The sequence below is a fragment of the Zalophus californianus genome, chromosome 12 (assembly GCF_009762305.2).
Source record: "Zalophus californianus isolate mZalCal1 chromosome 12, mZalCal1.pri.v2, whole genome shotgun sequence".
Taxonomy (NCBI): domain Eukaryota; kingdom Metazoa; phylum Chordata; class Mammalia; order Carnivora; family Otariidae; genus Zalophus; species Zalophus californianus.
Genome location: NC_045606.1, coordinates 55780442 through 55806869, shown reverse-complemented (window position 1 = coordinate 55806869; position 26428 = coordinate 55780442). Strand labels below are relative to the sequence as shown.

The 26428-nt window shown below is 34.1% G+C and overlaps 1 protein-coding gene across 6 annotated transcripts in view; it reads right to left on the bottom strand.

Moving 5' to 3' along the window:
* Positions 1–26428, bottom strand: part of MPP6 (membrane palmitoylated protein 6) — a 131278-nt gene that overhangs the window by 30008 nt on the left and 74842 nt on the right. For 5 of the 6 annotated variants that reach the window (XM_027573497.2, XM_027573496.2, XM_027573495.2 and 2 more), the window contains 7 exons: positions 26237–26389; positions 25265–25492; positions 9961–10002; positions 8386–8517; positions 6073–6172; positions 5665–5733; positions 3964–4125 (listed from right to left, as the gene is read on the bottom strand). In XM_027573497.2, the coding sequence (XP_027429298.1) occupies positions 3964–4125; positions 5665–5733; positions 6073–6172; positions 8386–8517; positions 9961–10002; positions 25265–25492; positions 26237–26389 (886 nt within the window). The remainder of the gene's footprint in view (positions 1–3963; positions 4126–5664; positions 5734–6072; positions 6173–8385; positions 8518–9960; positions 10003–25264; positions 25493–26236; positions 26390–26428) is intronic. The other variant, XM_027573499.2, reaches the window with a different exon arrangement.

Sequence of the window (26428 nt, the reverse complement as noted above, 5' to 3'; positions counted from 1 at the left end):
TTCTAATCAGGGCAGTTAGACAAGAAAAAGAAATAAATGGCACCCAGTTTAAAGGAATAAGGAAAACTGTCTCTCTTTGCAGGTAACATGATCTTGTGTCTAGAAAATCCTGAGAAATTTGCAAAAAAATTACAATAAATGAGTTCAGCAAGGTTAAAGGATACAAGATTAATGCACAAAAATCAGGTGTATTTCGGGGCACTTGGGTGGCTCAGTCAGTTAAGTGTCTGCCTTCAGCTCAGGTCATGATCCCAGGGTCCTGGGATCGAGCCCTGAATCTGGCTCCTTGCTCAGCAGGGAACTGCTTCTTCCTCTCCTCACCGCTCATGCTCTCTCTCTCTCGTTATCTCTCTCTCAATAAAAAAAATCTTTAAAAAAATAAATCAGGTGTATTTCTATACACTTGTAATGAACAATGTGAAAAGGAAATTAGGAAAATTTAAATACTTAGGAATAAATCTGATAAAAAAAGCATACGACTTGTACACTGAAAACTACAAATATTATTGAAGGAAATTAAGGAAGAATAAGCTATAAAGTGTTAGAGAGTTATGGATCAGAGTAGGACTACTTTATCCCCAGAACACTGAAGAGATTTAGGATTTTGAAGCAAGGAGCTAAAAACTGGAGGTGGGGGTATAATTATGCATCCGGAGCAAGTTAATCTATACCTTCTCCCTCTTCATCTTTTTTTTTTTTAAAGATTTTATCCATCTATTCATGAAAGACAGAGAGACAGAGAGAGAGAGAGAGGCAGAGGGAGAAGCAGGCTCCCAAGGAGCAGGGAGCCCGACACGGGACTTGATCCCAGGACCCTGGGATCACGATCCGAGCCGAAGGCAGACGCCCAACCATCTGAGCCACCCAGGCGCCCTCCCTCTTCATCTTGTTAGAGAACAGACTCAGCAGGGGGGATACCTGAAAACTCTTCTCTGGAAAATTTAACGGCTCCCCCCAAAAATATTTTATGCCAACTTTTTGGCTCCTCCAACAAAACAGCTGTCTCCTTGCCCATCTCATAAAATAAAGCTCAGCCAGTTGCCAAGACCTGCTCAAGTACACGGGGCTTCCAACCAGTTTTAACACTTAATTAGGGATGTACAGCCAAGGATCAGTACATAAAAGAAAAAAATCCTCTAGCATAAAAGGGAAAACACAAACATACCATAAAGAGAAAAAGTAATTAACCCAGAGCAAAGCAGAGGTAATTCAGCTATAGATAAAACCGAAAAAAAAACCCAAAACCATATTAACTATTCTTGGAGATACATAAAATATAGCCCCCATAAACAAACAGAAAAAAACTGGAAAATAAGATTACTAATGGTAAAACACTGATGGAAGAGAAAATAGAGAACTCAATGTAATCTTTTAAAGAGTAGAATAAAAAGATAAAGGAATAGACAACATGATTAAAAGAGAGAGAGAGAGAGACATTGAGAAGATGAATCCAGGATGCTCAATATCCAGCCAACAGAGATTCTAGAAAAAGTGAACAGAGAACATGGAGAAATCATCCAAGAAATAATAATTTTCCAGGATTGAGGGACAATGAATCTCTAGTCTGAAGAGCCCACTGATCATCAGCACAATGAATAAAAAAAGATGTACATGAAGGCACATCATTATTAAATTTCAAAATACTGAAAAACAACAAAATGAAAGAAACAAAAGACGCTGAATTTCTGTGAAAGAAAAATAAGGTCACATGTGAAAGCACAAAGATTACAAAGGCACTGGCCTCAACAGAACTGGATTCAAGAGTAACATCTTTTGAGTTTTACAATCTCGAATTTCTATTCTTGGTTAAGCAATCATATAGGACAGAAAATATACATCTTCAAATACAAAGATAAATAAATTGTATCTCATACACCATTTCTTGTGGTTACAAGAGGCTATTTCCAGCATAACAAGGTTGCTGTCAACCCAGGAGAACAAAGGGAAACACTCCCATGTTAACAGCGGGGCAGCCAGAATGGAGAGCATCTTGTCCTCAGTGAAGCAGGAAGACCTATGGTTCTGAGACAGAGGTCTCCAAGAAAATAAACACAACTTACTGGATGAGTCTTTGGTTTAAAATAAAATTATACACATAAACATATAAAATTAAGGTAAAGACAGGAAGAAAAAAGGAACTCCATCAATTGCTGGATGGAAGGAGAGGGAGAAGCTGCTCAAGAAAGTAAAATTCAATAAACTGAAACTAAACTTATTTTTATATTGGGAAGAGAGTCAGGAAGTCAACAGATAAGCCTACACTGGATAAAGCAAGAAACTGGAGAATGATGACATTAAGAAATATGGAAGAGACCACCGAAATAAATAGCAACAAACATGAAAAGCAACTGTTTCTGGTAAGTAGGCCAAAGGTGGGGTACAGCAATATAGGCAGTTAATTTTTCTTTCTTTTTTTTAAAATTTATTTATTTGACACAGAGAGATACAGCAAGAGAGGGAACACAAGCAGGGAGAGTGGGAGAGGGAGAAGCAGGCTTCCCGCGGAGCAGGGAGCCCGATGTGGGGCTCGATCCCAGGACCCTGAGATCAGGACCTGAGCCGAAGGCCAACGCTTAACGACTGAGCCACCCAGGTGCCCTGGCAGTTAATTTTTCTATTACATATCTTTAAAAGCTACTTGATTAAAGTACTGTACAGGTATTAACTTGATAAAAATGAGAAACAAAATACTTTAAAATACTTAGGTCACAGTGAGATTTTCTTAGCTATTTAACCAGTATTTGTCTGAATTTAGTGACTTACAGTGCCTACAATGGAATCCAAGGCCTTACCCTGAAGGGATTATAAATAGCACATGCTTATTACTCTCTCAACCAATCCATAAGAATTTCAGCAATAAGATTACTCACTGTAAATTAAACCTCAAAACATACTAGATGTTTTGAGAAACTCTCAAATTTATCTAAAAGAGATGGAATGACATTAGGCTAAGAATTAACTCAAAACAGCTTAATGGCATTAATATACCTAAAGAAATACTGTTAAAAGGGGGCTTGGTCAGCAATAGAAGCACAGAAAGGGGTTATAAAGACAATGCTGGCTATGTATATTAGTCCTTATAACAAGTCTATGACATCATCTAACTCCTTGATGTGATTCCATTCTTATCAAGCACACTTCTGACATCATTATTTAATTTTCCATATAAATATGCAAATAGGGAAAGAATGCAAAGATCATAAAATGAATGTTTGGTTAATTTAATGGTTATACTTCTCATCAGTATTATTTTTATTTTATATGTAAACCTTTGTGACTTTAATGCTGCCTGCTCAGAAAGATTAATTGCTGTTGATGTACTGTCAAAAATCAGGTTAATGACCTGCACAAAATTCACAAAGGGATGGCCACACTGAGGGGTCTTAGGATCCAGCAGGTCTCCCTCTTTTCTTTACACTAAAATGGGTAAAAAAACAAACAAAAACACTCTTCAGATAAACAATTGTACAAGAAAATACAAAGTTAATGCTGATTTTTTGCCACAACTCCTAACACTTGCATTTATTTATTTTTAAAAAATGATTTTATTTATTTATTTGGCAGAGAGAGAGCACAAGTAGGCAGAGAGGCAGGCAGAAGGAGAGGGAGAAGCAGGCTCTCCACTAAGCAGGGAGCCTGATGCCAGGGCTCCATCCCAGGACCCTGGGATCATGACCTGAGCTGAAGGCAGCCGCTTAACGACTGAGCCACCCAGGCACCCCGTAACACTTGCATTTAACAAACATTTCTGGACTAAAGAGTTTGGAGAAGCAACTGCCACCAGGCAGCAAGCCAACAGGGCTACAGCACTATTTCAAGACAGCTGTGGAGTCACTGAGTTTTTCAGTATCTTCTGCTTGTTCATTTCTACTGGCATAATCAAAAATTATTTGGGAACAAAAATAATAATCTGCCCCACCCTACTCTTTGATGCCGTTTAAACAGCAAACAGAGAAAACTTACATGGCACTGTAGTTCCAAATCTAGTGGGATTCAACACTATGAACCTGTTTTTCAAGCTTCTTCGTCCCACACCTTGAGCTCCTATCAATACCAATGTTTTTCTCTGGAAGGGAGGCATTTTGGCTACCTCCTCGTATATTTGGATTTCATGACGATCAAATTCTAAATGTAAAAGGAAATGGAAAGTCGTCATATTCAGTTATCTTTAAATGGATGAAAAACTTCTGCAATTCTGTTCAATAAGGGCTTGGTTGTCTGACAGGTAAATACCACCTGAATTGTACTCACTTACTATAGATTCGCTTTTATAAATTTGGTGAAGTACAATAAACAATAAACTATTTTTTATCTTGATTTAAACATCTGCTTCCATCCATTTGCCCTTAAAAATTTGTCTAAGCTAGAAAATGCCTGTGCTTTATCATATAGTCTCTATCCATTAAAACCTTTCTTACCAATTCATCAGAAATAATTACTTTAACATATATAATCAAACTGCAAACTACCTTATGTAATTTGTTCAGCCAACTAGTGTGTATCAGATATAAAAGACAGTAGTATACCTAGTGTGGCTGCTTAAATAAGTCCCACAGAATGAGGATGCCCTTCCAATAATATAAATGAATAAATACTGTGTGTTGACTCAGCAAATACCAGTTTGATTAATAAAATGCATACAAACATACCGACAATTAAATTTTAAGATGAATTTATGTATAAAATGTTGGAACCATACTACTTTCAGTCAAAACACATTCCAAAATTAAATCTTAGTCAATGAGAAAATTATAAGTTTTCTATTTTTCAAGAAAGTGTACGAACATATATTTAATGAATAATAAGGTCAAAGGGGATTTGAAATAGTATATTACCTGTTATTAGGGTTATAACTCTAAATCTGCAGTAATAACACTCCTTCCTTAGGTTATTATCTGAACAGCAACTCTTTCTTTGCATAATTTCTCCAAAGAAGATTAAACCAATATTAAGGGAGAGTCTATTTTCCCCTTATTTTATTATTATTATTAAATATTATTTCCTTTATAGTATGTTATTTAGTTTATAACCAGTACAGAGGCAGCTCTGAAGTCTAGAAAGTACTCTAAAATTGTCAATTCCTTTCAGAAGGCCTTCTCAAAGAGCTGCATTTCATGCCTATCAGCCTCTAGAACTGAAAAGAATAACTATGGTAGCTGTCATATTTATCTTTCTTTAAGTCTAAAAGATTTAAGACAGAATCCTACTAGAACAGACTAAGATTTGTTTGGCCCAGTACTATTTTTCCAAAAGTATCATGGACAATGTTAAGGTAGAATATAGTTGTCCTTAATCATAACTCTTTTAGTATCTTCTGAAAGGCACTTCTTTAGAAATGATACATAAATTGTCATCAAAGTTCTCTGAATAAATATTTTTAACATTGTTCTTTCATTAATATAAGCATAAATCCTAACCAATCATTTTATTGCAAACTATACTAATAAATAAAAGACTCTGGTGACAGTATGAGTATATACAATATCAAAATTAAAATAATGTCTTCATATTATATTGTACCATGTGTTCAAGTGTCAGCCCCTTACAAATGGGTATTAATATGAATTACTTTCACTTAAAATTATATATTTAGAGTTTATGCCACATTAATTAATGATATAAAGCTACCTCACTTGGACTTTTCAAAAAGCATTTAAAACATACCTGCATTTCTGGTTGTGAGATACATCATCTTTTTCTTTTTTTTGCTACTTATGGTTCCACAAAAAGGTCCTGAAGGGTGACAAGACAAATGTAAGTTAAAACAGTATGTGAGAATATGATAAAAACTGCCCTGTGGTATTGTATAGTGGTGGGAGAATTATCTTTCCAGTGTTGTGTCCTACAAAGCAGAAGGGGGCAGAAGTGAGTTGAGCCACTAAATTCTGATACTATACCAGCAGGTGGCAGACAGGGATCAAAAAGTTTACTTTTGAGAGCGATACAACAAAGTAGACGGGATGGATTAATTTTAGATATAGTTTAAATAAATTCATTTGCTGATTCGATGAAAGAGGAAAAGAAAGGTGACCACAAAGGACTACTTGTTACACATTGTGTTGAGCTCATCACCTGAATTGTCCCAGTCTCTTCTAACAAATGCCTTTCTCTTCTCTTCCAGGAACTGGCTTGGGATGAGACCAGCGCTTCCTCCCTCTTTTACATGGCTAGCCTAGAATCAAATTAATGAATTACATAACTCAGTGATCAAAATTTGAGACCTTATCCTAATAAGTAGGACAATAGCAATAGTCAGTAGAAATATATCACATTTGCTCTTCAAAACTGACCTTGAGATTTCAATTAATGGCATCATCAGTTAAGATATTTAAACACGTTAGCACTAAGGAATCAATTGGTACCTAATCAATCTGCCATCTGGAATCAAAATTTTGGGACCAAAACGCAAAGGTATATAGGATCTTTAAATTACTACAACTTTTTATTTATAATGCTAAGTAAGTCAACAGAAAGGATAAATACTATTTTATGTGTTAAAAGAACATTTCATTAGCACCCTTAGTAAGGTATTTACTATCAACCTTAATCCTACTAGAAAGACAGAATCTGAATATCCTAAGTTTAAAATAGGTATAACTACATCTACTGTCAAGAAACTAAGTTTTGAAATCCAAAAAAGTGCTATTTCAAAATAGTGGCTAAAGAACTGGCTGCTAGTGGCTTATCCAACAAAGTTACGGTTTTTTATATTTACAGCTAGCACTGAAAAAATCTGGTATCATTTTTAGCCATTAAAATCCTAAAAAATAGAATTAAAGTAACAGATCACCAAATGCAGGAGGAGACTGAAATAATGGTGACAGGATGAGCAGATGACATTCACAGAAAGGGGTAAAAAAAAAAAAAATAATTTCCTGGAAAAGTTCAATGAAGGAAACAGCTACAGAAAGAGTTTTTTGATGAGAGTTCTAGGAAATTCAGTGGAAACATCTGGAGATCATGGATTCTTTTTAATTCACCTATGTTTTAGTTCTCTCATTGCATAACGCACTTGTACATAATAATGTCTTAATTTAAATTTAAGGATCCATTAGGACTGTTCTTATCCTTGTTACTCATTCCGCCTTAGAAGCCAACATAACTTAAGAGAGCTAATGTGAGTTACTAATATCTCCATTTAATTTAGAGTTTAGTGCTAGGTCCTGGGTCCTTTCCTCATACACCTTTTAAAAAAATTTTTATTGTTATATGTTATATGTTAATCACCATACATTACATCTTTAGTTTTTGATGTAGTGTTCCATGATTCATTGTTTGTGCATGACACCCAGTGCTCCACACAGAATGTGCCCTCTTTAATACCCATCACCAGGCTAACCCACCCCCCCACCCCCTTCCCCTCTAGAACCCTGTTTGTTTCTCAGTCCATTGTCTCTCATGGTTCATCTCCCCCTCCAATTTACCCCCCTTCACTCCTCCCCTCCTGCTTTTTTTTTTTTTTAACATATATTGTATTATTTGTTTCAGAGGTACAGATCTGTGGTTGAACAATCTTGCACAATTCACAATGCTCACCATAGCACATACCCTCCCCAATGTCTATCACCCAGCCACCCCAATCCCTCCCACCCCCCACCATACACCTTGCTTTTTAATGAGACTCTTCTGATGGTTTAAGGGATTTTAGACTTTAGACTTTAGATTTTAGACTTTCCGATTTGTCAGTTTCTCCAGTTCTGAATACTGTGGGTATTAGACAGTGTAAACAATTACAAAATCAGACTTAATTCTGAAGGCTGTATTAGGGGAAAGGAAAAAGAACACAATTGCAGAGATCTTTAGAAAATGAAGTGGGGGAAAATACGATGATAACACACATCCCTTTCCATATATGCAGATTTCAATCCAAGAACAACTACACTAATATAAAGCAAACCTTCATTTCTCAGTAACTGAGGGGAGGTAGGTAAACAGATTGAAGAGCTTATGAAATTATGTTTTATTTGCCATCAATGTACATAGAGGGAGAGGAGTCAAGAGAGAAAGACACTACTACACACACAGTAAAAGACTCTAGTTAAACAACAGCAAACACTGAGAAGGGATGACCCCAAGTGAGTTGTTCTTGCCCAACACCATATTGCACTACAGTCACTCATGTGGAAGAACCAACTGTTCTAATCCCTAAACCAATGGAATACCTCCACAGGCTAGTTAATTCTGCATTTATTAACAGCTACTCACAAATTCCCTCTCAATTTGATCTCCTGTCCACAAAATTAGCAGCCATGAAGCAGGAGCTGTTCATGCACGAAAAATCATTGGAACAAATGTTAATACCTTCTTCCTGAATATTCAGATATTGGCCAGATCTAAGATTGAAAATAAAAAAGGAGTTGAGGAAATTATGAGAAGCATACTAACCTGCCACCAGTTTGGATCTTCTCTGTTCACAATTTGAAGAATTTCTCCTTTTGAAAACTTCAATCCTGCTTCTTTGCAGGGTATCAGGTTATCATTGTATGGATTATAATCAAAATGACATTTCACAAACACCTAAAACACATAGCACAATTTAAAGTAGTATAGATGTATCATTTGTCACTAGATTTTTGAAATCTTTTTCAAATCACTGTGATTTAATTATAATTGACAATTTATTTAGTACTTCAACTAAGGACATTGTCCCACTCAAATAAAAATCAATTATTACACATTAATAATTTGGCATCAGAAAAGTAAATATTAGTACAATTAAAATTTTGTTTCTATTTTAATGTCTAATCTTAAACCAACAGTTTAACAATCATTTTACTCCATCATTCTTATACTTTCCCCCATCTTTTCACATGATTTTCTAACTAATGCTGCATAATTTTTATTCAATTAAATGCCACTTTCTGATTAATACCCAGCTGATTGAAGACATATATTTCAGATATAATAGGACTTTTTTGAGGGGGTACTTTTTGAAAGAGCCCAGAAACCAAAATTAAACAATGAAAGTTCATGTTCAAGTCAGATCTGAAATATATTTAGTAAAAAAAAAAAAAATTTAAAAACCCAATTTTCATCACTGGTAATATATTTTTTATGATCACACAGATTTACACCGACCAAAACTTGTGTGGAAAACACTTTTCTGAAATCATCTTGCTCTGACTTAAATAATTAACATTAAATTAACTGTAAGAAAAACACTGAAAAGGCCCTGAAACTATTTTTCAATTTAAATTCACCGGACTACACAAATTTCTTTTAAATATGTTTTATTAATAAAAGTATTCCAGTTACCACTATTAGTTATCTCCAATAACTGGAATATTTTCCTTATTCACTTTAATGTAAATCCTAATAAGTTAAGCATTTTCAGTTTTTGAAGGCAAGTTCAGATTACTGTCTTAAAAGTTTTTTCATGCATATTTATAAAAACTCAAATTTTATCTACTGAAGAATTGACTTGGCATTAATCAGCAAGTAAACTTTAACAAGCAGAAAAGCACAAAATTAGTCAAAATAACATTGTTATCATACTTGTTATCATACTTCTATAAATGTAACCAAAGAAGATATTCAAGTAACACAAGCAGATACATAATATCATTAGTGTGGTAAAATGTAATGTGATGGATGCATATTAAAACAATTTAAAAAAACTAAGTTTGGGAACATGTGACAAAATTTTAGTTATTTACAATTAGATGATTTTGGTAGAAAGCATTTGGGATGTTTTCAATAACTTTGGAAAGGCTATTATTTAAAAAATCAGTAAGCCAAATTTTTTTTGATATGCAATTTTAGAAATATCTAAAAAGCAAGCATACAAACAATATTAAGATTGCTAAAATGTGACAACTGGCTAACTTGAAAATGGCATGCAGCTCAATGTTTTGGCAATGGAAAAAGAAAACCCAAATTATTATTTATTCAAGGTAACTTTAGTTGGCTGATAAGACAGAAAAACGGAATACCAGAGAATGTCCTGGAATGACATCATACCTGACAGACGTGTGCTGGATGCCTCTCCATACTGATGCAACTCTAAAAATATATTTTTCATTGCATAAATAAAGCCAGACTTTTAAACTGATAATAAATTAACAAAATATAAACAAACTACTGGCCCATTTTATTACTTCACTCATTTGGTAAAGTAACTACTCTCCCCTCATTAATTGTCCATAGGGTATAACAACTGAAAATTATAAATGATAGAAGCAAAAAGGTAGAGGTGTTTGAGATGAGGCAGAGAAAAAGGATGGGTATGCAAAGTTTAAAAAAAATACTTGGATACTCCTTACTTCTCAAGAAAGCTGCACCAAATGAATAGTAAAAGCATCCTGTCATCTAACCAGGAACGTGTTTATCATTCTTATCTGTGGGACAACATACATTTTTGTATCCATAAGTTGAGATTTTCTGAGACAGTCTAAATTTCAAAAAATTATTCCCCTATTCCCATCAAATTGTTCTGGAAATGTCATTATTTGTGAAACAAAACACATCTCTCAATGTAAAATATTTCTAGAGGGAACAATGCTTATTATTTCATTTATTAAGCTAATTTTTGAACATTACTCTCATGCTCAAAAATTCAGATTAGCCTGGTTTTACTTTGACTTTTAAAATTCTGTCTGAAAAATCAATTAATCCAACCTTTGATCTAAAGATTTTGTAATGACCTTAAAGTCATTAGACATTTAACCAGATTAAGTATAATTATATTTTATTTTACTAAGTATATTGTAAAGTGTTTTACTAATAGACTATGGATGTTAATGGTTCATTCAGTATTAAGAAGTTATTAAACACAACCTACTAAAGTATTTCAATCTCCTATTCTTATCACTAAAAGAAAAAACTGACCGACAATCTAAAGTAGATGGAACAGAGAATGGGAAGTACAAATGGCTTTTAAACACAAGAGATATTCAACATCACTAAGAATAGAAATACGAATTAAAACTATATTATAACAATATTTTCTTCCTGCTGCATTAGGAGAAATCCAAATATCTGATAACATTCTATAGACGGGACTATGAGCCAAGAGGCATTTTCCTAACAGGCTAGTGGAGGATCTGGTTCAATCCCTTGGGAGAACAATTTGACAATAGCTATCAAAATTACAAATGCAAAAATCTTCTCACCTACTAATCTACCTCTGGGAATGTATTAAACAGCAATGTTGCTCAGACATATGCAAAATGATTTATGTACAAGACTATTAACTACTAAATTAGTCCTAGTAGCAAAAGATTGGAAGCAACCTAATAGTTTAATAATAGGGAACTGGTTAAATAAATGATAAGTCTATATAATATAATACTATGCAGCTATTAAAAAGGGTGGGGAGGTGGTGATATGTGTCAAGAGGCAGTCTATGTACCAATAAGGAAAGATCCTAAAGATACACATTTAAGTGAAAAAAACCAAGTACTGTATATACTATGTAAGCTTTTCACTGAAAAGGAGGTGGAACAGGAATAATAATATATAATTTTTAGTTACTTGCATATGAATAAAGAAACTCTAGAAAGATAAATTAACAGAATGGTTTCTTATAGGGAGTGAGCACTAGGTTTGTAGTGGATTATGAAAGAAATTTCAATTGAATACCTATTTATATCTCTTGAATTTTGAACCATGGGAATGATTCACCTATTTAAAAATTAAATTCTCATGGTAATAAATATAAGATAAAATGACTCATGCTTCTGACTAAGATGAACCAATAAAGAACTTTCCAACTTGAAACAACTAAAATACTGGACAAAATTTGACAAAACGTTTTTTTAAACATCAGGTAATGAAGTCAGTGATCCCTAAAAAATGGAAACAAACAAGATAAACTATTCAGTTGCCCCTGATAACTGCACTGAGAAAGTTCCCAGGTTGCAACTCAGGAAGGAAGAATCTCAGTAGAGCCTGTGTGGTCTCCAAGTTGAGGAGATGAGCTGGGCAACCAGGGAGATCAAGGTGGCTGCAGCGTACAGAACAGAGTAATCAGTGAGGAAAGGGCTGCACACTCAAGAGTTGCAGAACACTCCCTCTAGTTTTCAGGAGACTACTGATCAGTGCATGGGTATGAGGAAACTAAGTCAGGTAAAGAACCAGCATGATAAGCAGCAGTATCAGCAGGTCATACGGGGTCAGGAATAATTTCTTTTCTCAACAAGGTGAGTGGAAAAATCTCATAATTCATGAGGCACTGAGTAGCTGGAAGGATTATGCCCCAAACTTAATCCCGCTCTGATTGTACCTAACAAAGCTTAAAAAGCAAGATCTGAAATGATCAAACTGCCCCAAATAACTTCAGTAGCCTAGAACAAAGTTTAAGAATTTTCCAAGAATACAAAAATATCAAGCATTCAACAAGGTAAAATTCATAATGTCTAACAACAACCAATCAAAAATAACCAGGCATGCAAATAAGCAGGAAAATATAATTTAAAATGTGGAGAAAAATCAATTACGAGTGATTCAGAAATGATAAACATGATCAAATTAGTAGAGGAGGACATTAAAATAGTTACTTTAACTTTACATATTGTATTCTTAGGTTCAAGAAGCTAGAGGAAGGCCTAGGCATATTAGGTAGAAACATGGCAGATATATTAAAAAAAAAAAAAAGACTCCTGGGTGGCTCAGTTGGTTAAGCGACTGCCTTCGGCTCAGGTCATGATCCCGGAGTCCTGGCATCGAGTCCCACATCGGGCTCCCGGCTCAGCGGGAAGCCTGCTTCTCCCTCTGACCTTCTCCCCTCTCATGCTGTTTCTCTCTCTCTCTGTCTCTAATAAATAAATAAAATCTTTAAAAAAAAAAGACTCAATTTATATTTCTAGAGATGAAAACCAAAATATCTAAGATGGAAGAAGAAGTGACTAACAGATTAGACACTGAAGAAAATAAACTTGAAGATATAGCAATAGAAACTAAGATAAAAAACAGGGAAGTAACAAGATTGAAATAAATGAAGAGTATCACAGAGTAATGGGACAACTTCAAGGAGCCTAATATATGTGGAAATGATGTCACCAAAGGACAGAAGAAATGGGAAAAGAAAAATAATCTGAAGAGGTAATAGTCAAAATGTTTCCAAATTTGATGAAAGAATGCAACCCCCCCCCATTCATCCGTATCTTAAACCTATACAGAAACTCATACACTAAACGGATCCTAGAGCTAGGTGTAAAGCATAAAACTGTACAACTTTTAGGAAAAAGAAATCGAAGAAAATCTTTATGACCTTAGATTATACAAAAATATTTTACACAGAACAATACAAGCATGATCTGTAAAAGAAAAACATGGAAAAGTCGGACTTCATCAAAATTAAGAACTTCTGCTCTTTGTATTACACTGTTAACAGAATGAAAAGACAAGCCTTTTCACTGTGAGAAAATCCTTATAAATCATAATTCTGATTTGTATTTGTATTCAAAATAAAGAACTTTCAAAACTAAATAAAAAATCTCAATAAAAAATAGATAAGATTTGAAGACAATCACCAAAACAGACATAAAAAAAAATAAAAACATGAAAAGATGCTCAATATTTAGTCATCAGGAAAATAAAAATTAAAATCATATTGAGTTATCAGTACACACTTATATGGGTGTCTAAAATTATAAGGACTGACCATACCAAATGTTGGAATATGTACAGTAGCTGAAACTCTCATAAAATGCTGGGGGGAATGTATACTGGTACAACCACTTCTGAAAATAGTTCGGCCACTTCTCTGAAAGTTCAACATATACCTACAATGACCCAATCCTTCAATTCCTAGATATTCACCCAAGGGACTTACATGTAAATGTCCACAGCATCTTTATTTATAATAGCCTCAAAGTGGAAACAACAAAAATGTTCATATTGTTGTTTTTATCCAGTTTTGTTAATGGATAAACAAACTATGGTATAGCCAAGCAACGGAATATTACTCAAGAGAAAGGAATCAACTACTGACACACATAAAAAGATGGATGAATCCCAAAAGAATTATGCTGAAAGAAGATTAAAAAAATAAACAGCAAAGATGATTCATGTTGCATGCTTCCATTTATATAAAAATAAGGAAAATGTAAACTAAACTATAGTGACAGAAAGCAGAGCAGTGCTTGCCTGGAATGCAGTGGGGGAGGGAAAAGGAGGAAAGGATTATCAATGGATACAAAGAAACTTCTGGAGGTGCTAGATATATATGTTGTCTTGATTATGTTGATGGTTTCACAAGTACGTATATCTACATTTATCAAATTGTATACTTTAAATATATGCTATTTATATAAGCTTTATCTCAAAGATATATTTTAGAAGTAAATATAAAAATTTCAGAAGTACTGAAAAAATAAAATATTACACAGGACTATGCTGGGCCTATACAAAGGATAATAATTAGTAAGAGAAAAGAAATTAAATAGATGAAATGGCTGTAGAAATAGCTCTACCATGACCCTTATGTTAAATCAAAAGGTGGTTGGAAATTTGGGAATACATCGTCTGAACATAGTGTAAGAGTTCCTTACACACCCTCAGTCTCAACACGTATTTTCAGGTCCATTTGAATTTGCAATTAGAACAAGTGACAAGGTGGCGAATGCAGTGATAGTTGCTATGAAGTTCACTATGACAATAGCAGAGATGATTAAGGAAGGATGTTATTTTTCTAAAGATTTTCAAAGTACATGAACTCAGCCTACTCAATTAAATGCAGCCACACACACATTTTCAATCAGCAGGGAGGCTAGAATATATGTTTATTTAAAAAAAGTTCTGAGGGGCAATTCACACTCCTATTTGGTAAATATCCATCTGTGGGCCACAAATTTAAGCTTCTGTCAAAAAAATTATTTAAAAAATCTATTAAACTGGACTGTTCAGAATTATACTACTAATAATTATTCTTAATTTATATCACACTAAATCACTGGTTCATGCAAAGCCTATTTTTATTTTATTCCTTTTAAAACTGTGATAAACAGCCATACACTTGTACCCAAAACAGAGGCTAGAACCTTAAGGGGTCCTCCTGCTCTCACTCCATTCCATTCCATCACCCTGGCTTCCCCAGCTAAGGTAACCCTTACCCTGAATCGTGTGTTAACTCTTTGCTTTCCTTTCATATAGTTTTATTGTGCAAATATATGCATTCTTTAAAAGTATGCATTTAGTTAAACATAAAAAATTATATCACACCACAGCATATAATCTTTTGGAATTTATATACTTCTTAACATGAACATGTTTCCAGCTGTACATACATATGAACTGCTCTAGGATATTACTGTGTTTCGGTATACATGAACACTCAACTCTGATAATGCTAAACTCCCCGCCCCTGCCCCCTGTGGTTATGCCAATTTACACTGCCACCAGCAGTGTAGAAGTGATACTGTAGAGTCACATGTACACTTTTTGCCAATTGAATGTTATAAAATGGTATTCTACACTGTGATTTTTAATATCTCTTCATATGTTCACTGTCTCCTTTTACTTGATTTGTGTACGTAAAGTGAAACAGGAACACAACTTCATGTTATCCCTATTAATAACCAGTTTCATTCATTGAATAGTTTCTCCTCTTCTCACTGAAAGATATATCATCTTAACAAAATAGTACATGTGTTAGCTCTCTTTCTGAACTCTCTATTCTATTAATCATTCTATCTGCTCTTATGCCAATACCATGATGGTATCTTAAATCCTATATATTAGTAATGCCCCATTCCTGCTTTTCTGCCTCAGAAGTGTATGGGCTATTCATCCTATCAAATACTATGAAAAATCTTATTAGAATTTTGTTGAATATAAAAGTCAATTTGAAGAAAACTGACACCTTCACAATATTGTCTTCTTGTCCATGAACATATCTGTTTATTTAGATCTTCATCATAATGTGTGTTTGTGTGTGTAGAGGCCTCGAATATTTTTGATAGATTTATTTCTAGACATAAATGTGACATTCTCTGACTCTACTGTAAATGATGTTTGTCTTAGTTACATACTTTGATGTTTGTTGATGACATACAGAAATGCAACTGACTTCTGTATATTAATCTTATTTTCAAATATCTTGCTAAACTCATTTCTATTAATTTATAGTCTTGGGGACGTTCTATGCAAAAAAATATCATTTGAAAATAGTAAATTTTATTTTCTTTCTGAACTTTTTGCTTCTATAATTTGTCTTTTTGGGCTTATGAAACTTTCAGTAAAATATTAAATTGAAGTGGTGTAAGTGAACATCCTTCTCTAGTTCTTACTTTTTGTAACTAGGCCAAGACTTTATCAATCCTTCTTTTAAACTTTATATTGTGGCTTCTTTGGTTTAATTAACTACAAACAAATAATTGTGTATATGCAATAATTAAAAAACAGCAGTGTCCAAGGGTCTCAGAATTTACAATATTATACGTTTCTGTATTTCATCATTCTGTATCCATTTGCCCTAAACAAAATTTTTTAAGCAGTCAAAATTATTGAAGTTTTATTATTTTAAAAATAATTCTAGTCAATTATTTGCCTAATTATTGAAAGCCCCATCAAAACTCTGAACAAGATCACCCTTCTCCCCAATAGCAAGTGGTGCTTTTCCATTCAGCTTCTGCCAGTGTCCTTAAGCTTCTCAATACCAAGTTGGTCTAAGCCAGGTGGCATTTTTGTCAAGGGTTGTGTCTCAGCATGGCTGGTAATGGTAAAAGTGTTTGCTACCAGAGACGTCTGAGCATTAGGGTTGTTAAAGTAAGCAGATAACCATTCCCTAGTTTGCAAATACACTTAACTTCTTTAATATCAGAGATACTGCTTATTCTTAGTTTCTTTAAGGAGAACTGAAAATTTTTATCACTTATTGTAACAGATATTTCTTGTATCATCTGTTACTCTATATACCATCTCAAGGCTTTTTTTTTTTTTTTTTAACCAATGCACAATTATGTCTGAAGTTTGGCAAGTTTCTCTTCGTTTATGGTAGGTTCTTTGATGTTGTTGGAATGGAAATGAGGCTTCCTGGGGGAGTAGGGTTGTACTAGAGTCTTAGGCAGACCACCTGAGGGTCTAGTTCCTGATGTTAAAGAGAATGATTCTAATATTCAACTATTCAGAATAATGTTTTCTTTAGTGCTTTTTATAAAAATAAGAGTAAGGAGCTTCCCTTCTGTTCTCAATTTACTAGTCATTTTTTTTTTTTTTAAATCATGACTATGTATTGAATTTTGTCAAATTCTTTATTGAAGTTTTTCTCTTTAAATCTGTTAATATGCTTGGTTTCACACTGATTTCCAATATGAAATCATCCTAGCATCCATGGGATAAATCCAATTTGAACATGTCCTCTTATCTTTTTTGTATATCATTAAATTTCATTTGCTATTATTTTGTTAAGAATTTTTACATGCAGGGGCGCCTGGGTGGCTCAGTCGTTAAGCATCTGCCTTCGGCCCAGGTCATGATCCCAGGATCCTGGGATCGAGCCCCGCTTCGGGCTCCCTGCTCGGCGGGAAGCCTGCTTCTCCCTCTCCCACTCCCCCCGCTTGTGTTCCCTCTCTCGCTGTGTCTCTGTCAAATAAATAAAATCTTAAAAAAAAAAAAGAATTTTTACATGCATATGCAACTGCAATTTTTCTTAAAATATTTTTGGTACCTACATCATGGTGGCCTTAAAGATGAGTAAGAGAATTCCTATCAGTTTGGCCTTAATGAACAAATGGAATTATCAACAGCCTTTGGGAATTAAACCTTTACGTAAGTTGAAGAACCTCAGAATTAGCTACAATTTCTAATTTACCTTGGTCTCAAATTTATAATTATAGATTCTTAGATCTCATGAAAAATTTTGATTTTTATAAGCACCTCAATTATTCTGATAAAAATGATCTACTGATCGTGCTCTGAGAAACACCACCTGGCAGGGAGAGCTCCTGGCTCCCTTCTGCTCTCATAGCAGTCCAGAGGGATAGGCACATGAGGACTACATGATGGAGCTTCTAGTGAAAGAGCTGAAGAGGCTAAATGCTCTTGCCTCCCCATAGCTTCCCTGAGGAAAATGACCATAGTTTGTACAGGACAGGTATTGTTCCAACATAATTAGTAATCATTTCCTTATTCACTTTAAAAAATAACCCAATTTAGACATGTTTTGGCTCACCTTTGGAAGCCTTCATGTTATAGTCTTTTTTCTTTTTTATGATAGATAGTCCTGAGAACTGCCTCAGGCTTAGATGACCTCTCCTAACCCATTTACATCTTTTCTCCCAGTTCTAAACGCTAAAATAAAAGAGTTTGAGTAGGCATGGGATGGGAATAAATTTAAGCCTGACAGGACTAAAGATCCTTGCATCTTACACTATTCAGACCAGTTCACCAGGTGCAGAATCTAGAAAGGAATTTGAGCCAAAGTGCTAACATGTAACATATTAATATTATAAAAATGTATCTTGCCTTTAAAAGTCCATGATAGCCTTGGTAAACCAGTAAGAATTCTGATTTAAACCACAGGGGGGAAAAAAATCTTCCTAATTAACACAACACATAATAAAAAAATAATAAATCTTAGGTTCTACTTTTCCAATCTATTCAAGTCCAAATGGAAATGTGCCACTTGAGAAATACAGGAGGTCTGAGAGGTACTAGTGATGTGAAATGTCTAATTTCAAATACCTTTTCTTTCATGATTCTTTTCTTGGTGCTGGGGAACAGGGGCCACTACACTGCAGGGCACTACAGGACTGCTTCTTTATAAAGCCATTACCCTCAAAGAACAGGAGACATAGTTAACTTTCCTAACACAGAGAAACAGGCACAGAGACTTAGACAAAATGAGAAGACAGAGGAATTTGTACCAAATGAAAGAAAAAGACAAAGCCACAGCGGGAGATCTAAGTGAAACAGATTTAAGTAACATGCTTGATAAAGAATTTTAAGCAATGATCATAAGGATCCTCAATGGACTTGAGAAGAGAGTGGAGGACATCAGTGAAACCATTAAGAAAGAGATCAGGAATAATACAGTAGAGATCAAAGGCTCAATAAATAAAGTAAAAAATATGTTTGATGGAATGAACAGCAGGCTGGAAGAAACAAAGGAATGAATTAATAACCTAGAAGACAGAGTAATGGAAAGTACGCTGAACAAAAGAGAGAAAAAAGAATTATGCAAAATGAGAACAGACTTAGGGAACTCAGTGACTCCATCAAATGTAATAACATTTATATTATAGAAGTCCCAGAAGAAGGAGAGGAAAGGGGGCAAAGAATTTATCAGGAGAAATAATAGCTGAAAACTTCTCTAATCTGGGGAAGGAAACAGATGTCCAGATCTAGGAGGCACAGAGAACCCCCAACAAAATCAAAGCAGATCCACACAAAGACATGCTGTAATTAAAATGGAAAAATAAAGTGAAAAAGAAAAAATATTAAGAGCAACAGGACAAAAGAAGACAGTTACATATGAAGGAAACCCTATAAGGCTATCAGTGAATTTTTCAGCAGAAACTTTCCACGCCAGAAAGGAGTGCCATGACATATCCAAAATGCTGAATGGGAAAAACCTGCAGCCAAGAATACTCTATCTAGCAGGGCTATCATTTAGAATAGAAGGAGAGAGAGATTTTCCCAGACAAATAAAAACTAAAGAAGTTCATGATCACTAAACCAACCCTGCAAGAAAAATGAAAGGGAACTCTTTGAGTGGAAAGACCAAAAATGACAGTATGAAGGTAGAAAACAAAAAAGCAGTTTTTGAATATTCACAGAATATTCAACATTTTGAATAATCACAGAAATGAGTATTTCTGTGAAAAATCAGTCAAGGAACTCACAAAATAAAAAGATGTAAATTAACACACCATATATCTAAAACATGGGTAGGAGAAGAGTAAAGAATGGATTCAAACATAAACAATTATGAATTTAATATAGACTACTATATGCAGAAGATGTTATACAGAAACCTAATGGTAACCACAAATCAAAAACCACTAATGAATATGCAAAGAATAAAGAGAAAGAAATCCAAATATATCACTAAGAAAACCAGCAAACCATGAACGACAAGAAAGGATCAGAGAAAATGTTCAGAAACAACCATAAAACAAGTAATAAAATGGCAATAAATACATATCTATCAATAATTACTTAACCTGTAAAAGGCCTAAACACTCCAATCAAAAGACATAAAGTGACAGAATGGATTAAAAAAACAAGACCCATCTATATGCTGCCTACAAGAAAGTCATTTTAGACATAAAAACACCTGCCTATTGAAACTGAGGGGACAGAGAAACATTTATCATGCAAACGGATGTCAGAAGAATGCAGTAGTAGCAATACTTACGTTGGACAAAAGATTTTAAAACAAAAACTATAACAAGAGACAAAGAAGAGCACTATGGAATAATAAAAGAGAGAATCCAACAAGAAGATATAACAATTTTAAGTATTTATGCACCTACTATGGGCACACCCAAATACATAAAACAGTTAATAACAAACATAAAGGAAGTAATAATAATACAATAATAGTAGAGAACTTTAACACCCCATTTACATCAATGGAAGGATCATCTAAACAGAAAATCAACAAGAAAACAATGGCTTTGAGTGACACAATGGACCAGATGGATTTAACAGATATATTCAGAAAATTCCACCCTATAACAGAAGAATACACATTCTATTCAAGTGCACAGGGAATATTCTCCAGAACTGATCACATATTAGACCACAAAACAAGCCTCAACAAATTAAAAAAGATCAAAGTCATACCATGCATCTTTTCGACCACACTATTATAAAACTAGACGTCAACCATAAGAAAAAACCTGGAAAGACTATAAATACACGAAAGTTAAATAACAGGATACTAAACAATGAATAGATCAATCAGGAAATCAAAGAAGAAATTTAAAAATACATGGAAACAAATGAAAATGAAAACATAATGGTACAAAACCTTTGGGACGCAGCAAAAGCATTTCTAAGACTAAGTTTACAGCAATACAGGCCTACCTCAAGAAGAAAAATCTCAAACAACCTAACGTTACACCTAAAGGAACTAGAAAAAGAACAAACAAAACCTAAAATCAGAAGAAGGAAGGAAATAATAAGGACTAGAGCAGAAATAAATGATATGGAAACTAAAAAAAACAATAGATCAATGAAACCAGGAGCTGGTTCTTCAAAAAAACAAAAAGAATAAAAACAAAAAAACAATAAAACTGATAAACCACCAGCCAGACTTATCAAGAAAAAAAGAGAAAAGACCCAAATAAAATCACAAATGAGAGAGAATAATAAACCCCACAAAAATACAATTATAAGAGAATATTAAGAAAAATTATATGCTGACCAATTGGACAACTTAGAAGAAGTGGATAAATTTCTAGAAACATATAACCGACCAAAACTGAAGCAGGAAAAAATAGAAAATTAGAAATAGAAAATTTGAACAATTACCAGCAACAAAATTGAATCAATAATTAAAAAACTCCCAACAAACAAAAGTCCAAGACCAGAGGGTTTCACAGGCAAATTCTGCCAAACACTGAAAGAAGAGTTAATATCTTTTCTTCTCAAACTATTCCAAAAAAGAGAAAAGGAAGGAACACTTCCAAATTCACCCTATAATGCCAGCATTACCCTGATACCAAAATTAGATAAAGACACCACAAAAAAAAGAGAACTACAAGCCAAGATCTCTGATGAACATAAATGCAAATATCCTCAACAAAATACTAGCAAACCAAATCCAACAATACATTAATAAAATCACTCACCACGACCAAGTGGGATTTATTCCTGGGTTGCAAGAGTGGTTCAAAATTCACTATCAGTCAACATGACACGTCACATCAATAAGAAAGGATAAGAACCATATGATCATTTCAACAGCCACTGAAAAAGCATTTGACAAAGTACAACATCCATTCATGATAAAATTCCTCAACAAAGTAGGTTTGGAAGGAACATACCACGACATAATAAAGGCCATATATGAAAAGACACAGCTAATATCATCTTCAGTGGGGACAAACTGAGAGCCTTTCCCCTAAGATCAGGAACAAAACAAGGATGTTCACTCTCACCACCTTTATTCAACATAGTATTGGAAGACCTAGCCACAGCAATCAGACAACAAAAAATTAAATCAGCAAGGAAGAAGTCAAACTTTCACTGTTTGCAGATGACACGATACTATATAAAGAAAACCCAAAAGACTCCAACAAAAAAACTGGGAGAACTGATTAACAAATTCATTAAAGCCACAGGATACAAAATCAATCTACAGAAATCTGTTGTATTTCTACACACCAATAATGAAGCAGCAGAAAGAGAAATTAAGAAAATAATCCCATTTACAAATGCACCAAAATTAATAAGATACCTAGAAATAAACCTAGCCAAAGAGGTGAATGACTTGTATTCTGAAAACCATAAAACAATGATGAAAGAAATTAAGGATGATATAAAGAAATGGAAGGACATTCCATATTACGAATTAGAAGAAAAAACATTGTTAAAATGTCTATACTACCCAAAGCAATCTACACATTTAATGCAATCCCTATCAAAATACCATCAGCATTTTTCACAGAGCTAAAACAATTAATCTTAAAATTTATATGGAACCACAAAAGACCCTGAATAGCCAAAGTAATATTGAAAAAGGAAAGCAAAGCAGGATGCATCTGAATTCCAGACTTCATGTTATATTACAAAGGTGTAGTAATCAAAACGGTATGGTACTGGCACAAAAACAGATGCATAGATAAATAGAACAGAATAGAAAATCCAGAAAGAAATCCACAATTATATGGTCAGTTAATCTTTTGACAAAGCAGGAAAGAATATCCAATGGGAAAAAGTCTCTTCAACAAATAGTTACGGGAAAACGACCACTTTCTTACACCCTTTCTTATACAAAAATAAATTCAAAATGGATTAAAGACCTAAATGTGAGACCTGAAATCATAAAAATCCTAGGAAAGAGCACATGACATTGGCCATAACAACTTTTTTCTAGATAGGTCCCCTAAGGCAAGGAAAACAAAAGCAAAACTAAACTATTGGGACTCCATCAAAATAAAAAGCTTCTGCACAGCAAAGGAAACCATCAACACAACTAAAAGGCAACCTACAGAATGGGAGAAGATATCTGCAAATGGCATATCCAATAAAGGGTTAGTATCTAAAATACATAAAGAACTTATAAAACCACCCCAAACCAAATAATCCAATTAAAAAAAATGAACAGACATTTCTCCAAAGAAAACATACAGATGGCCAACAGACACATGAAAAGATGCTCAATATCATTCATCATCAGGGAAATGCAAATCAAAACTATAATGAAATAGCACCTTACACCTGTCAAAATAGCTAAAATCAAAAACACAAGAAACAAGTGTTGATGAGGTTGTGGAAAAAAAGGAACCCTCTTGCACTGTTGGTGGGAATGCAAACTGGTGCAGCCACTGTGGAAAACAGTATGGAAGTTCCTCAAGAAGTTAAAAATAGAACTACCCTATGATACAGCAATTGCACTACTGGATATTTACCCAAAGAATACAAAAACACCAATGCAAAGGATACAGGCACCTCTATGTTTACAGCAGCTTTATTCACAATAGCCAAGGTATGGCAGCAGCCCAAGTGTCCATCGATTGATGAATGGATAAAGAAGATGTGGTACACACACACACACACACATATACATATATATAATGAAATATTATTCAGCCATAAAAAAGAATGAAATTTTGCCATTTGCAATGGCATGGATGGAGCTAGAGAGTATAATCCTAAGTGAAATAAGTCAGTCAGAGTAAGACAAATGCCTTATGATTTCACTCATATGTAGAATTTAAGAAACAAACAAGCAAGCAAAAGGAAAAAAAAGAGAGAGAGAGAAACCAAGAAACAGACTCAAATATAGAGAACAAACTGGTTACCAGAGGGTAGGTGGGTAGGGAGATGAGTGAAATAGGTGATGGGGATTAAGGAGGGCACTTGTCATGTTGAACACCAGGTGATTAAAATAAAAACTTAAAAAAAATGTATACATTTTGTCCTATCCTTCAAAGAACTATGTGAAACAGGTACTCAACATGTTTTTTTCAAAGAATTGTATGGAAATATAAAAACTAGACTTTTAAGTTCTCATATTGAAAATAAGATCACTGGCAGTATCTTATGTGAAAACTTACCATTTCACTTACTCATGAAACAATAAATTTGTGGAATGAAGTTGAATAATTAAAGGTATCAATCTAAAACATTGATATTTCCTATTTCTACATTATCTAGTCCTTTAAACCCTCTCCTCAGTTCCAACACTCCCACTATGATTGCCAAATCTTTTTCTGCAATTACTTTATTACATTTCTTTCTTTACAATTCTATTATACCATCACTACTTCATCACCACCATCACGACAACAGCAGCAGCTACTTTTTGAGTGCTATGTGCCAGGCGCTGCTAAGAGAGCTTTACATGAACTAAATCATTTAATCCTCATAACATCTTCTGAGAAAAGAAATATTATCCCTAACTATATATATGAGACAATGAAGCACAGAGAGGCTAAGCTAGTAAGTGGTAGCATTGGTATTTGAACCCAAACAGTGTTAACCTTCTTTTAGAGTTGCCTCTCAGAAATCACCTCACACCTCCAAAGTTCTGCTTCCAGGTTACAGGATATCAGATACCACTTCTCTCCTTTTGGAAATTCACTCAACATGATGAAACTAGATGATCACTGTCATTAGGACATTACCCTGTTCAATAATCTACTTTACCTAAAAATTAGTTATAAAAATCAGATCAAATGTGTACAATCCAGGTATTCAAGATTCTTCTCAATCTATACACCCATTCTCCCTTTCTTACCTCATTCCCCATACAGCTCATCACAGGAACACTAAGCAAGAGGTATTTGGAGCTATATTCTTATCCTCTCACAGGGCCTAATACAATGCCTGGAACATAACAGGTGCCAAAAATGTTTGCTAGATTAATGACTAAAAGGCTTTATGATTTTTCAGATACCTAGCTGTAAGTTACTGTAATGTTAGGGTTCATAGTGTTCACAAAGACATTTTGTTATTCCTTCCTAATAAGACAGTGCTAATAGTTTAAAAATTCAAAAATTCACCCATGACAAAATAAGGCAATTCGGAACACTTAAATCATAGGTTTTTCCTCTCTTCTTTAGCAAGAGGAGCAAGTGGTGGTTATATCCAACAGTGTGATTAAAGAAATGAAAGTATTCTTAATATTACGAAGAATTTTATTACTAACCTGTTGAGGGGTTACGGTATCTCTATAGCTTGGTAAAATTTTTAGGGTGACACTTCCACTAATATTTTTCAGTAATTCTTGTAATTCCTTTGGATTGTTTCCAACCTCATGACCATTGACTTCTTTAATGATATCTCCCACATGAAGCAGACCTTGTCGATCTATCATTCCTCCATGAAGGATTCGGGCAATTACCAGATCATTATTTTCGACCCTAAATGTTACACCCTAAAGAAAATAAAAAAACAGAATTATCACTGATTTTAGATTAGGAAGAAATCTTAAATATTCATTAATATGTATATACAAGAAAATAATTCTAAAAGTAGGTGAGTTAATTGTTCCTACTTTTCCTCTGCTCTCTGTCTCAATATTTTAATCTCATTATACCATAGGCAACTGTGATGACATATACCACCCCATAAAAACAGGACTTCCATGGGAATTGCATTCCACAGGATAAAAAGTTCAAAGGAGAAGAAAAAGTATTTATGCATTCTGATGGCCTTGTTCCAAGCTTTTCTTTTTTTCTTACAGTCAGGACCCAGAAATAATAATTTTAGCAGGGAACAGAAAACTTCACTACTTATAGAGTCCCACCATGCTTCAATTCTTAATAACTTTCTTTTGTGTTTTGATACTATCGTTAGCAAGCAACTTGAGCTCATTTCTTCAAAGGTTATAGGAAGAAATGGGGTAGTTATCTTCTGTAATTTTTGCTGCCCATTACCAAACTTCTTCTGGCCTCTATTTCAGCTTAACATTTTATTTTGGCTTAATTTTGTATGCTATATTAAGTTAAGAGAGCATCAGTTGTGTATTTATATACAAGCCAAAAAAACACTGATAAAACAAATAAACATGAATTGAAGTTTTTATAATAATACAAATTATGAAAAAGAAAAAAAGACATGATTGAGCCACAAATATGTCAGATTTCAGATTTTAAAAAGCACTGATTTATCTACTCACCAATGGCTCCCCAGCTCTTTTGTGAATACCAAGAATACGAATGGCATCTACTGGTAATAACTGATTATTGATAGAAGAATTATTCATTTCTGGGCTTGATGGAGGTGAATCATAACATTTTGATGCCACGATATCATGGGCCTCCAACAGTGACTATAAGGATTCAAAATAGCCTGCGGTTATTAATTACTG